This window comes from Pavona decussata, unplaced genomic scaffold, assembly GCF_977016875.1.
Source record: "Pavona decussata unplaced genomic scaffold, jaPavDecu1.1 SCAFFOLD_235, whole genome shotgun sequence".
In the NCBI taxonomy this organism is placed as follows: domain Eukaryota; kingdom Metazoa; phylum Cnidaria; class Anthozoa; order Scleractinia; family Agariciidae; genus Pavona; species Pavona decussata.
Window position 1 is genome coordinate 164,055 of NW_028145640.1, and position 12,209 is coordinate 176,263.

General features: G+C 40.0%; 1 protein-coding gene across 1 annotated transcript; it reads left to right on the plus strand.

Moving 5' to 3' along the window:
* Positions 1 to 72: 72 nt before the first annotated feature.
* On the plus strand, positions 73 to 797 carry LOC146457939 (uncharacterized). Its single transcript, XM_085091380.1, has 3 exons — positions 73 to 215; positions 345 to 528; positions 771 to 797. The coding sequence occupies exons 1-3, from the start codon at positions 73 to 75 to the stop codon at positions 795 to 797; spliced, it is 354 nt and encodes a 117-aa protein (XP_084947506.1).
* The last annotated feature ends 11,412 nt before the right edge of the window (positions 798 to 12,209 follow it).

The following is a 12,209-nucleotide window of genomic DNA, read 5'->3' on the forward strand; positions in this document are numbered from 1 at the left end:
GAGTATCATCCCTTCGTACTGGCATGTCTTATCCCTGCCAAAGTGGAACTAATTCTGGAGCCTTTAGGGAAAATGGCCATTGTTTTTTTCAAATCACAGCGAAAGAGTTACGGTTTGGAAGATGTGCGAGGGTCTCAGATCAGCAGAATTCAGTATTTTTTAAACAGGGAACTATCCTACCCTCTGGAGTGTGGAAAGATATCGCGGATTGAAGGGTAAGTGCATTATCTCCTTGGTCTGAACATTTTTTCTGTGTAATAAATTGAAACAAAGCTATCCGGTTTACTTGCCCTGGTGAACAGCTCCCGAATTTGTTGGCCTGAATTTTATCTCTTTTCTCTAAGGATTGTCAACGGAGAACCAACAGTTACTGTTCATCGCAACACAGCTCAAAAGTTCCAAAGAAATAAACAGGCTGGTGGAGGGGTTTACATCCCAGCAACTATTCAAGTTGACGGTCCACACGAGCACAAAGAAACTGTGCTTGATAGAGTCCCCACATCCTTAGCGGAGTGTGAGAATGGAGAGCTGGGTCCAGTTGTTCAAAGGCCGGATAACTTTATCCAGTGGATAAGTCGCTATCCGTCAGTTTCAATCTGTGCAAAGATTTCAGTATTTCCTCTTGTACAATTGAATATGCACACTCTAGCCACAGTTAAGTTTGGGAGTGTACCAAAACCTTGGACAACGTTTTACGTGAAGTATATTTTGGACCCTGAATAGTGCCTTATCTAGCGGATTAAGTTATCCGGCCTTTGAACAACTGGGGCCTGATGTCAATCGATATCAAAAATTAGCACACACAATGATTCATGGCGTACAAATCCAGAATTAAATGTTGTTTCTCGTTAAATTATTGTCACTTTTGTGTGGGTTTTTTACGGTGACGTTGCGTTGCAATATGGCCACCGTGCACAAGGTCTAGGTTGCCCCAGTTCCTCTCGGCCAAATTTCCTTGTTTTGGTTTTGCTTTGACCAATCATATTGCAAGAAACCATATAAACAAAAATGTCTATGGCCCGGACTGCTCAAGTAACTTCAACCCTTGCCCATTCGTTTACTGTAGAGGAAGTGTGACACATCCTTAAGAAAGGTTGAATTCCAGGATGGGACCTCCTAGACTGCAGACTCATGTAGCCAGTTAGCTGAAACAAAGAAGATCATTGCCGAATTACAGAGAGAAAATGCAGAATTAAGGGCAATTTACAGTTACCAGAAAAGTCACAGTACTTAGCACTTTGCTTTGAAATTTATTACTTGCAAAGTGAGGTTAATAAATTTGTCGGGCAGGCCAAGGACCCAAGTGGAGCTAAGCAACGCGAATTCGAGTGAAAAATATATATATATCGTTGCAGATGTCCGTGTTGTTGCCTGGCAACAGTGTAAACAAAGTATGAATGACGTTAGACAAGGGGAAAGTTGCTAGGCAGCAACAGGTTGGAAGACAGGCTGGCGTTAGACGGTCAAAAGCGGTTAGGACTGGTAACTATAACAGAAAAGGAGGACAAATGGGTTATAAGGGACATGTTTTAAATCTTCCCCAAGACATTCAGGGTTTTCTCTCTAGACTTCCTCCTAATGTTGCACAACTACCTTACCTGATAATTCGAAAACCTGGAGCTGACAAGACACACAGAGATTGTAGAGTTAGAAGACAGAAGATTCTTGAGGCAATCACATGAAGGATAACAACCCTTTTTGTGTTGACATTCAAATTGACTATGAAGCTCTCCGCCACTTACCCATCGATGGAATTCTGTCAGATCTCCCAACAGCTGAGGATCCACAGCCAAATGCACAGGAACACACTACCGAAGAAGACACATCTCAGAACAATGATGACAGCGAAGATTCCCAGGACAAGCATTCCTTCCTCCCACTTCCTCAAGCTCAGCTGTCAGAACAGGATGCAATAAGGCCTTTAATCAATGGAGAAGATCCAAATAGACTGGCCAACCAATGGTGGTGATCCTATCAATGAATTTTGTACAGACGGTTTGGCTACTATGGCATTTCCAACTCTTATCCCTTTTGGAAAAGGGGATCCCACTAAGAAAACATGCCTTTGGCAAGTTTCTTTAACTGAAGGCTTCAGACACCTTATTCAGTATGTAGACTGTTTGACAACAGGAACCTTTTCCTGGCACTCTGCATCACACTCTCGATTTCCATATTTGGCACTCAACATGAAACAACACCATAAATTGTTGTCCCAAGGTCGCATCTATCTCACGCAAAATCCAGAAGACTCGCTCATGAATAGCCTTCAACGTCACATTGCCAAGATTCAAGGGACAACGCAGTACTGGTATCAATGCTACCAGGAACTAAAAGCTCTCATTACACAAAAAGGGGCTCCCACCTTTTTCTTCAGTGCAGCTGAGAACTACTGGCCAGATTTACACCGACTGCTACAGGAGCCAAACAATGCAACACCTTCGATTCATATTAAAGCTGTCATAGACAATCCACACTTGACAGATTCTTGTATTGTTTCAAGAATGGACGAATTCTCCAACGCTTGGCTAGGTGGAATCTTGGACACAGGATGGAAGTGGCTTCGCTTTGGGTCGCAGGCATAAGGCAGTATTCACTTACCTGGCTGTGCAAAGCTAAGAAATGATCCAGGTCTTTGCAACCTCGTAAACACAGCTGTGCAAAGCATGCCGCTTTAATTTCCCAAAGGACTGTCAAGAAGAAACATCACTTGACTTCCAACTGATAAGAAAAGCTGGCAGCAATGACTTGCAAGGACAAGCACTACAACAACTACAACTTTGCTTCACTGGCAAGCATTACCTTATCACTATGAGATGTCTATGCTCGGACATTGGCTTGGGTCGATAAGCATCTGGGCCAGGCTACAGATAAACTTAATGTACCACTTGGAGGAATTTCAATGATCTTACTTAGAGATTTTGCACAATTGCCACCTGTTGGAGACAAGTCTATTTATGCTACATCACCCAGTACAATTCTAGGTCAACATGGTTATTCAATATATACTGTTTTCAAAACAGTTGTGATGCTAAGGCAAAACATTAGACAGGCTGAAAATAATCCACAGGCTGAAGTTTTCCGAGAACTTTTTATGCGTATGCGAAATGGTCAGAGCGCGCAATGCGACTGGCAAAAACTTTGCAAACAAACACCACAGCACATCAACATGGACAACTTAAAAGATGCGCCATGGTTATTTTTCAACAAAGCAAGTGTAGCAAACTACCATTATGAGAAACTTAGCAACCTCGCGACACCAGTTGCTCGATTCTCTGCTGTTCATTCAGGCAGAAATGCAAAGGCCACTACATTAGATGATGCTGGAGGTCTTGAGGTTGTCATATTTCTCGCAAGAGGAGCAGCTGTAATGCTAACATGTAACATTTGGATGGAAGTTGGACTGTGTAATGGCGCATCATGTGTTGTACTTGACCTCATCTTCCATCCTGAACGCCCTCCCCTGTGTTTGCCTATGGTGGCATTGGTGGATTTTTAGCACTACACAGGACCACCTTTTCTGCACACACACCCTCAGATTGTCCCAATATCACCACACTTATTTGAATGGAAAACTGAAGGCCAACGATTGTCAAGACAGCAACTGCCACTTCGTTTAAGCTATGCAATGACCATTCACAAGTCGCAAGGACAAACATTATCTACCGTGGTGATTGACCTAGGAAATTAAATTTTTTTTATTTTTGTTTTATTTTATTCACACTTATTACAACAAAGTACATTATATTTTATAGAAAGAAAAAAAAAAAGGCCAAAGGAACAAGGCTTTCGTGTTGGCCACTATCTCAGTGCAGGCATAACTATTGTACCTGATGACAATCCGGTCTTACTGGTACAAGAAATGTCAGCGATCATGGGCGTTGATCTCGACAAGAAAGATATTTCGATCGCACACCGTTTAACACCAACAAAGAAAGTGAAGGATGGACTTATTGTGAAGTTTAGGCCCGGGTTGCACTAGGGAAATTTTGATCACATTTTTGTTTACTTAAGCATACTTATCTGTCATCGCACCACTATTCCTTATGCGACCGGTGTTTTACAAATTTGAAAAAATTTAGAAATCCGGTCAAAACTTCAAAGACGCCGTAGTGTATGGGTGGGGCAGGCAGATTTTGAAAAAATTTGCAAAAACAAAAGAAGCCGCTTCGGCAGATGTCAACACTTATCTTTTTGACCGGTTTATGAACTCTGCAATTTGGCGGGCATTTTGTAAACTCTTCGCGCCATTCCAGAATGGACGGACGTTTCCCTTTCTATTATTCGGCGGCTGGCTTTCCCATGAATATACAACAGGTTCCATATTATCGACAGCCTTTGCCAGGACCCAGTGGAATCTCTGCTGCTAACCAAGGCCTGCCCAACAGCCCAGTCGCATCAAGCGATAGGTCAGGGAGCCCGAGCTCCCTCGAGGTGGAGGACGAGGAAAGCGCTGTTTTTGGCACCGCGCTTGAAAAGAAACAATATGACACCTGGACGAAAGAAGAGCAAAAAACACTTGTTAACTTGTGGGCTGAACGACACGAACGGCTCAAAAGCAAAGATGCACGTAAAGTGTGGGATGAGATCGCCCAAGAGATTAATCGCAAATTTGGCACAAAACGCATCGGCAACAAGTGTCAGAAGAAAATAAAGTACCTAATAGAAAAATACAAGAATGCTAAGGACTGGAACTGTAAGCAAACGGGAGGACATAGGAGGCATCCCGATTTCTATGAAGAAATAGATGCAGTCCTTGGCTGTCGGGATGTGGTTACGCTTCGTAATGTAGCAGAAGCAGGATCGGGAGCTTCAATTTCTGCTGCCACCCCGACTTGTGCTGGCGAGACAGAGAGTCAAGAATCGAGCCCCGAAGCTAGAACGGAGCGAAAAAGGAAATGGAAAAGGGCCAGAATTGAAGAGCAGGATGATGAAGAAAGAGATCTATTAAAGTCTTCTTTGACTGGGGTAGCAACACAGCGAAAAGACATGAATGCATTTATGGAGAGTTTCACAAAGGTGCAAGAACAACAAGTGAATACTATGAATGCACTGGTAGGAGCCCTGACTAATTTCTTGCAAAACAGCAACAAATAAATCATACTGACAATTTATTCAAACAATTGTGGGCTTCATAATGTATACAGATGGACAACATAATCAAATGGCGTTACAGTTGTTGATGTGAATAAAATCATTTTAATACACTGTTTCAGTTCGCGGCAGCAATCAATGACTGTTACTTATATCAACGAGCCTGGACGTTAAGCCTTCGGTTTCTAGTTTAAAGATATATTCATGATATTACAAATACTTTAATGTTAATCCATTGCAATTGAGATGCATGTACGTTTGATGAATCATTCCGATAGCGTAAATTTAAGCAAACTATTCTTTTTATTATGAAACAAAAACAGAAGTAGATTTCCATAATACGATTTATAGTATCAACAATAATAAAAGTATAGATCAAGAGTAAAGGTGGATTGAATCACTGATTTGTATCCCTTGATTTAAAGGAAATCTTTTAGGACATCCCTGATGTTATCTCCGTCACGTATCACGTTTAGAGCTTGATCGCCAGGGTCGCAGTCATCATCGCTCTCCTCTTCTTCTCATTCGTCTCCAATCCTGATACAAATATTGTGTAAAACTGCACAAGCCACGGTCGTTTTTATGGCAAAAGATATGGCGCTGTCAAAACGTTTCTGGAGTATTCGCCATCGATTTTTCAAAATACCAAAAGCACATTCTACCTTAACTCTTCCAGAAGAAAGTTCCTTGTTAAAGGTTACTTCATTTGGGTCGCGTGTGCCTTCTGGATATGGTTTCATGAGCCAAGGGCAAAGCAGATAGGCACTGTCACCAAGAAGGTAGGGACCTATTTCATGACCATTAACATTTACGGTTGGTAGAGTTAGAATGTCTCCTTGCTCTGCTCTTCCAAATATAGTACTCCGCCTCAATACACGACCATCGTGCATACTTCCGGGAAACCCACACACAAAGTCAATGAAAACCTTCTTCCCATTAACAATAGCCTGGATTATGAAGTCGTGTTGTTGATATCTGCTAAAATAAGCTGGTGCGCTGTCGATTGGTGCTTTTATTCTAACATGTGAACCGTCAATAGCACCCACAAGGTTTGGTAGATTGGTGAGGTCTGAAAACGTTGCACATTAAACACTGGTCCAATGCTTGAATATGAATTGCCATGGGCCAAACGATAAAAAGCCCAAAGCAAGAACTTTCTGCGGTGGTAAACAATCTCTAAATTTCAAGTTTTGCCTCGCCAATCTTGGACCCAATAGATGACGTATTATTTCAAAAGTGTTCTTGTTTACCCGTAGTTGCTGATGAAAGTATTCTTGTGGAATTGTTGGGTCGTTGTAATGTATATCGCACCAGGACTCTGCTGGTTGGGGAATAGTCCACGTGTGAGGACCGCCACGCATTCTTCGCAAACGTCGTTGTCTTCTAAGACAAGCGATGTTTAAGACTGCCCTGTACTCACTCATCCACCTCTGATATAGAATGAACAAAGCGAACATTTGCTGCTGCTGTATGTTCATGATTTGAAGAAGCAACACCGCAATAGCGATGCAAAAGGCCTGATTTGGGTTCATGTTTACCATAGAGTACGCGGAAAAGTTGAAATCCGATTGATCGACTGATTTTGAAAAATGCGACCCCAATTTGTTTTCCAATTTTTGGCACTTCCGTTCACGGTTTCGCATTTTTGGAAATTTTGGTCCGGGCAAAATTTTGGTTTTAGCTGTAGTGCGACCCGGCCCTTACTTGACGAGACAAGAGAAAGGAAATTTATTCCAAAAGGAAACTACTAAAATCGAAGAGAACTAAAGATTTCCAATCTATCGCCTGTCAGCTGGAATCCGGGATTGTGAGCCATAAAGCCCAGATACATGTCAACGAAAGCCTAACGACTTACCGAAAGCAACTGTTAGGCCGTGTATTAGAATTCAAGCGCAAGAATAATTACAAGTTTGTCTGGACAGCTAACGGCAAGATCTTTCTCAAGAAAATGGAGAACTCCACTACGAAATGCTTTGTAACCCACGAGGAATTCAAAGAGTTTCCTTATCAGTGCGATTAATTAACCCATTTTATTTTACCGATTCTATCACTATTATGTATACAAAGCGACTTGTACGTCAATGCAGTAAACATGGCCAGGTCCCAAGGAAGCATAAATAGCGTATTACCATTTTTCAGTATATCTGATAAAGAATTTAATGCTTTGTTTGGCAGATGGTCAGACAGGCGTGATAATTTAGACCTCTATGATCTTTTCTCAAATCCTGATAAATTTGACAAGTGTGACCCAGATTTAAAGTTAACTACCCCGTGCTCCGAATATTATTCAGTCGATAGCTTCAACAAATTGCTTCTTAAATCTGACTCGAAAAATCTCACGATTCTTCATTGAAATATAAGAAGCTTATCAAACAACCTAAATTTATTTGAAGAACTATTATGCTCCCTTGACTCCAAGCTTGATATACTTGGCATCACAGAAACAAAATTAGGTGAAAAATCTCTTGCTGATGTAAATATAAAAGGCTACAACGTTTTTCACACTGACTCATTAACAAACGCAGGGAGAGCTTCTTTATATATCGCCAATAACCTTAAAGCCATACCAAGACCCAACATTAAGTTTGATTTAGAATTAGTTGAATCCTGTTGGGTACAAATCGATGCTGGTAGAAATAACAAAACAATGATAATAGGCTGTATCTATAAACATCCTACTTGCAATTTAGAACAGTTTCATAACCAACTAAGTAACATAATTAAAATAATCAACCCTAACAGCCACGAAATTTACATCTTTGGTGATATAAAGATCGACTTTCTAAAATACAATGAACATTCTCAAACTAAAGAATTTTTAGATATGCTTTTTACCAATAACGTCCTCCCTTTTGTAACTAACCCTACAAGACTTACTGACCATACAGCAACACTAATAGATCATATTTACACAAAATCTTTACAAAACTTCACTGCAGGAATTTTAACAGTTGATATAACAGATCACCTTCCAATCTTTTGTGTAATAGAAACCCAACCTCCCAAGCCAAAAGAGCTGCGGGATGTAGTTTTGTGGCACTCTCCAGAGTACGCTCTTTAGATAATGTAATTCTCCAGCCATTGTCCTTTCAAAGACTCCAGGTGATAGGCAAAAGCAAGCAATTACAACAAAGGCTAAAAGAAGAAGAAAAATAACAACAACTGGCTAAAACCACAGCACGTCAATATCAGCACCGCCATTAATTTGCACAAATGTCAAGCACCTATATTTCGCAAATGCAGCTTCATCTTAAAATCTCACACACCCACTTTCTAAATGCTAGATATTTTTTTCTCGTTAAGGTAAGTGATGATAAGAAAAGTCCACTTTCGAGAACTTCATTTTAACATAAAATTTATTTCATGCAGTTTAGTTCAGCTAGTGTTGCCAGTATAGATGTGGCATAAACTTTAATCTTTACATCCTAACCTCTTCTGCCAGGAAAATGACAACAAAATTGCAGTTCAATGTAAAGACATAACGTTTGTCATTTAGTACTTTTTGGTCAATATCAAAATTTGTTTTACAGAGTACAGTCAAACAACTTCGTTAGTGAATAGTCAGCAGATGAGACTCAAGGGGAATGGAATTTTTTTTTACGAAAATATAGTCATTTCTTATCCATTCAATTCCCCCCAGTCTTGCCTCGCAACTTTTCACTGAGCACTCATAACAAAGAGAAAATAACATCACTTAAATCACTTCCCATAATGCCAACTGAAATTTTCTTCTTTAAAGCAACCACAATCACATGTTATCAGTACATATTTCGTGTATACAAATAAAGCAGTTGCAACTATAACAAATGTTGTACTTTCTGAGTTTCAATTAATGATTAGGATGGAAGGGGGTGGGTGGGGAGGGGGTGTGGTTGGAGACCAAAAAGGTGAGCTACATGAATGTAGCCCATCTTCTGAGAACTCGCTGTTAAATATCATTTACAAAGTATTGCACACTTTGACTAACCCTTAGCACTACTAACATCTGAAAGCTAATTCTCGTACGTTATTAATATTCATGTCTTTGTTGGCTTTTCCTGAGAGTTTGGTGTCATAGCAAAACACTATCCCCTTATTAATTGTTTTCATTTCCTTAATTCTTATTACCTCTCTGCTTGACAGTGCATTGAAGTTATCAGGAGAATTTAAAATAATGCTCATCACAGGTTGGTGGGAACGGGAGACTGTTGCACAGGGTAACACTTAACCATGCTCATAGTATCTATTATTTGCCCTTTTGTTATACGCTTCCACTCTATTGAGTGAGTACTTCTTAAATCCATGAAGATAAATTCGTCCCCATATTCTCGATTAAGGTTACCCGATACCTTCAGAGGTGTCTCGCGTTTAAGCGATGTAGCGCATCCAGTTTAAACTGAAGATACCTAAACCCCTATATCAAATTAAAGCTTATAGAGCTGACTATCAAACCATACCAAGAATTTTAAAATAAAATGAATTGTTGAATTTTTCACGACCTCTAATTGCGAGCGTCCGAATCAACTTTTTAAAGCTACAAGTCAAAGTGAATTTTGTTTTTTGCTAATTTAATTTGCTCCTCAGTTTCCGGACCCAAACCGCTAAAAAAATGTGTCTCCGTTTTGCCATATTCAATCGCAGTGAAAAGTTATAGAGCATTTTCGAAATAGGATGAAAAAAATGTGGCGTAATCGTACAAAAATTGCTCTCAGAGAAAAAATATTTCGAAAGAAAAAATTCGCAGACACGTTTTTGTTGTTTTATACGTTAAAACCCTTTAATTCCTAAGAGTGCCAAATGGCACATAATGCCATAACTCTTTCAATATTTGACAGATATCTATGAATTTTTGACACCAAGATAGTGTTGTGAAGATCTACGCATTAAAAAGATAAAACCATGACCCCCTCCCATATATGATATGGTTGACCACCCCCATAACTTTTCAACTTTTCCCCCCTAGAAGTTGTGGGTCTTAAGACATCTCTCACATTAATGAACTTGTTGAGAACTGCAAAATAAGCTATGGTTCAGGGGTATACCTAACATACACAAGGATTGGGACGTTAATGAACTTTAAAATTTTTACGCTTTTAGGCCATTTATCTCAAAGCTATAACTTTTCTCATTCATAATTATGTCAGTTATGAAATACACCCATTAGTAGCTTTAAAATGGTATATCATACATGAACATTGAGTTTCTAGTCTTAGATCTGGAGAAAATGTCGTTTTGCCTTAGGGGTTTAAGGGTTAAACTAGCTACTGTCCAAATTTGAAGGCAAACGAACAAATTCCTTTTGAGTTTTAGCTCTTTGAAGTGGCTCTTCCAAGTGAAAAAAATTTATTCGAGAAAACAGGGCTAAAGATTCGGCAGTTCATTTTATTTCAAAATTCTTGGTTTAGTTGGATAGTCAGCTCTATAAGCTTTAATTTGATATAAGGGTTCAGGTATCTACAGTTTAAACCGGACGCGCTACATCGCTTGGACGCGAGACACCTCTGAAGACATCTTTGAAGGTACCGGGTAACCTTAAGCAATCAGTTGGCTGTTCCCCAGAATGACCAATTAACAGAGGTTTGGAAGGATGACTAAGGAGGTAAAGGCAATTTATAGACCTTCTGGTCAGGGATGCACCCCGTCAAGTCATTTTGTTGATAACCAACATACTTCATAGCAGTGTCCTTCATGGTGTCAATGACATCTGACCGGAATTCTCTTTTTCTTCTCTCGCACTGATCCTTGTAAGGGACAAATGGCACCAAGGGTCTTTGAGTTCCCTTATCACAAGTGATGGTTGAAGATCAGGAGAATCAGCAACACTTAACATTTCCACATTTGCTGTTCAGTTGCACAAAAAGGATTGTCTTCAATCTGACTGCTTCAACAACTGGTGATTGGTAAACAGGATCAGTGTCAATTAACTCATCTGCTGATTGGCCATTGGTGAATGTTGCAGCAGAACAGAACTCTTGGTATTTTTATTTCTCACGATGAAAAAGGTAACTACAAGAAGAACATCACTGAAAAAATTGAGAAAATGGACAATCGGCTTAACTTCTGGAGATCCCGAAGTCTAACTCTGCTTGGTAGATGTCTAATTTTTAAAAGCTTAGGAATTCCACAGCTGATTTATTCAGCTTCAATGTCGAGCATGCCTACAGAAGCGAGTGTCAAGTTGATCACCAACTATTTATTTAATTTTATATGGAACAAAAAACCTGATAAAATAAAAAGGCAAGTAATGTACCAGGACTATATGGATGGCGGTTTGCGCGTACCAAATATTCTGACTACATTTAAGTCCCTAAATTTAGCATGGATACCCAGACTTTTAAAAAGTGAAAACTGCTCAGATGAATCTTGGTCATATATCCCAAGCTATTATTTTAAAATGTACGGTGGACTTAAGGGCCCATTAAAGTATCTCGTTGCTAAGCTACACAGTTGCTACCCAAGTGCAAGTTCACTTCCGGTCAGCCAAAATTTTTTCGCGCACTTTTTTCGGCGCCGGCCCATCGCTGATTCAAGTCACCGGTACCTCTTTTTTGACTTCGCCGGCAACAAACTTAAGAAAAACTTTTCGTTTACTTTTTTATTGATTAATTTTCTGCTTTACAGTTACAACATGTGAGTCGTGTCTTTATTTTTGAAACTTGAGTGTTTTGCTTGAAAATGTCATCCACGCACGGACGTAAACAGAAAGCCGCAGCGATGGCTGGATGTTGATGGGGAAATCTCGAAAAGGTGACAGTACAAGATTTCCAGTGTCAGGTTGGCAATCGAAATCTCAAAGATGCGGAGACAAACTGAAATTAGTATTGCGCTATCATCACCTGCAAACTTCAAAGAAAACTCTATGTCCGCAGCCTTTTTGACTGCTCCAAAACTCCCTGACGTCTTTTGCAATAAAACTGTGTGACCCTGTGAACCTGTGTCCGTGAACTGCCCTTCCAAACCTGAGAAACTCCACTGTTTAGATATAACACAAATAAACGAAACTATCGAGGCCACCAAAATTGCAACCACTCTCCCAAGACAGCATGGAGCAGCAGACGGTGAGCAAGGAGGCTTGTAAATTATCCTTGAAAGCAGCTCTACAACCAGTTGCAAAAATAGTGAGACACTCCAACCAAAAA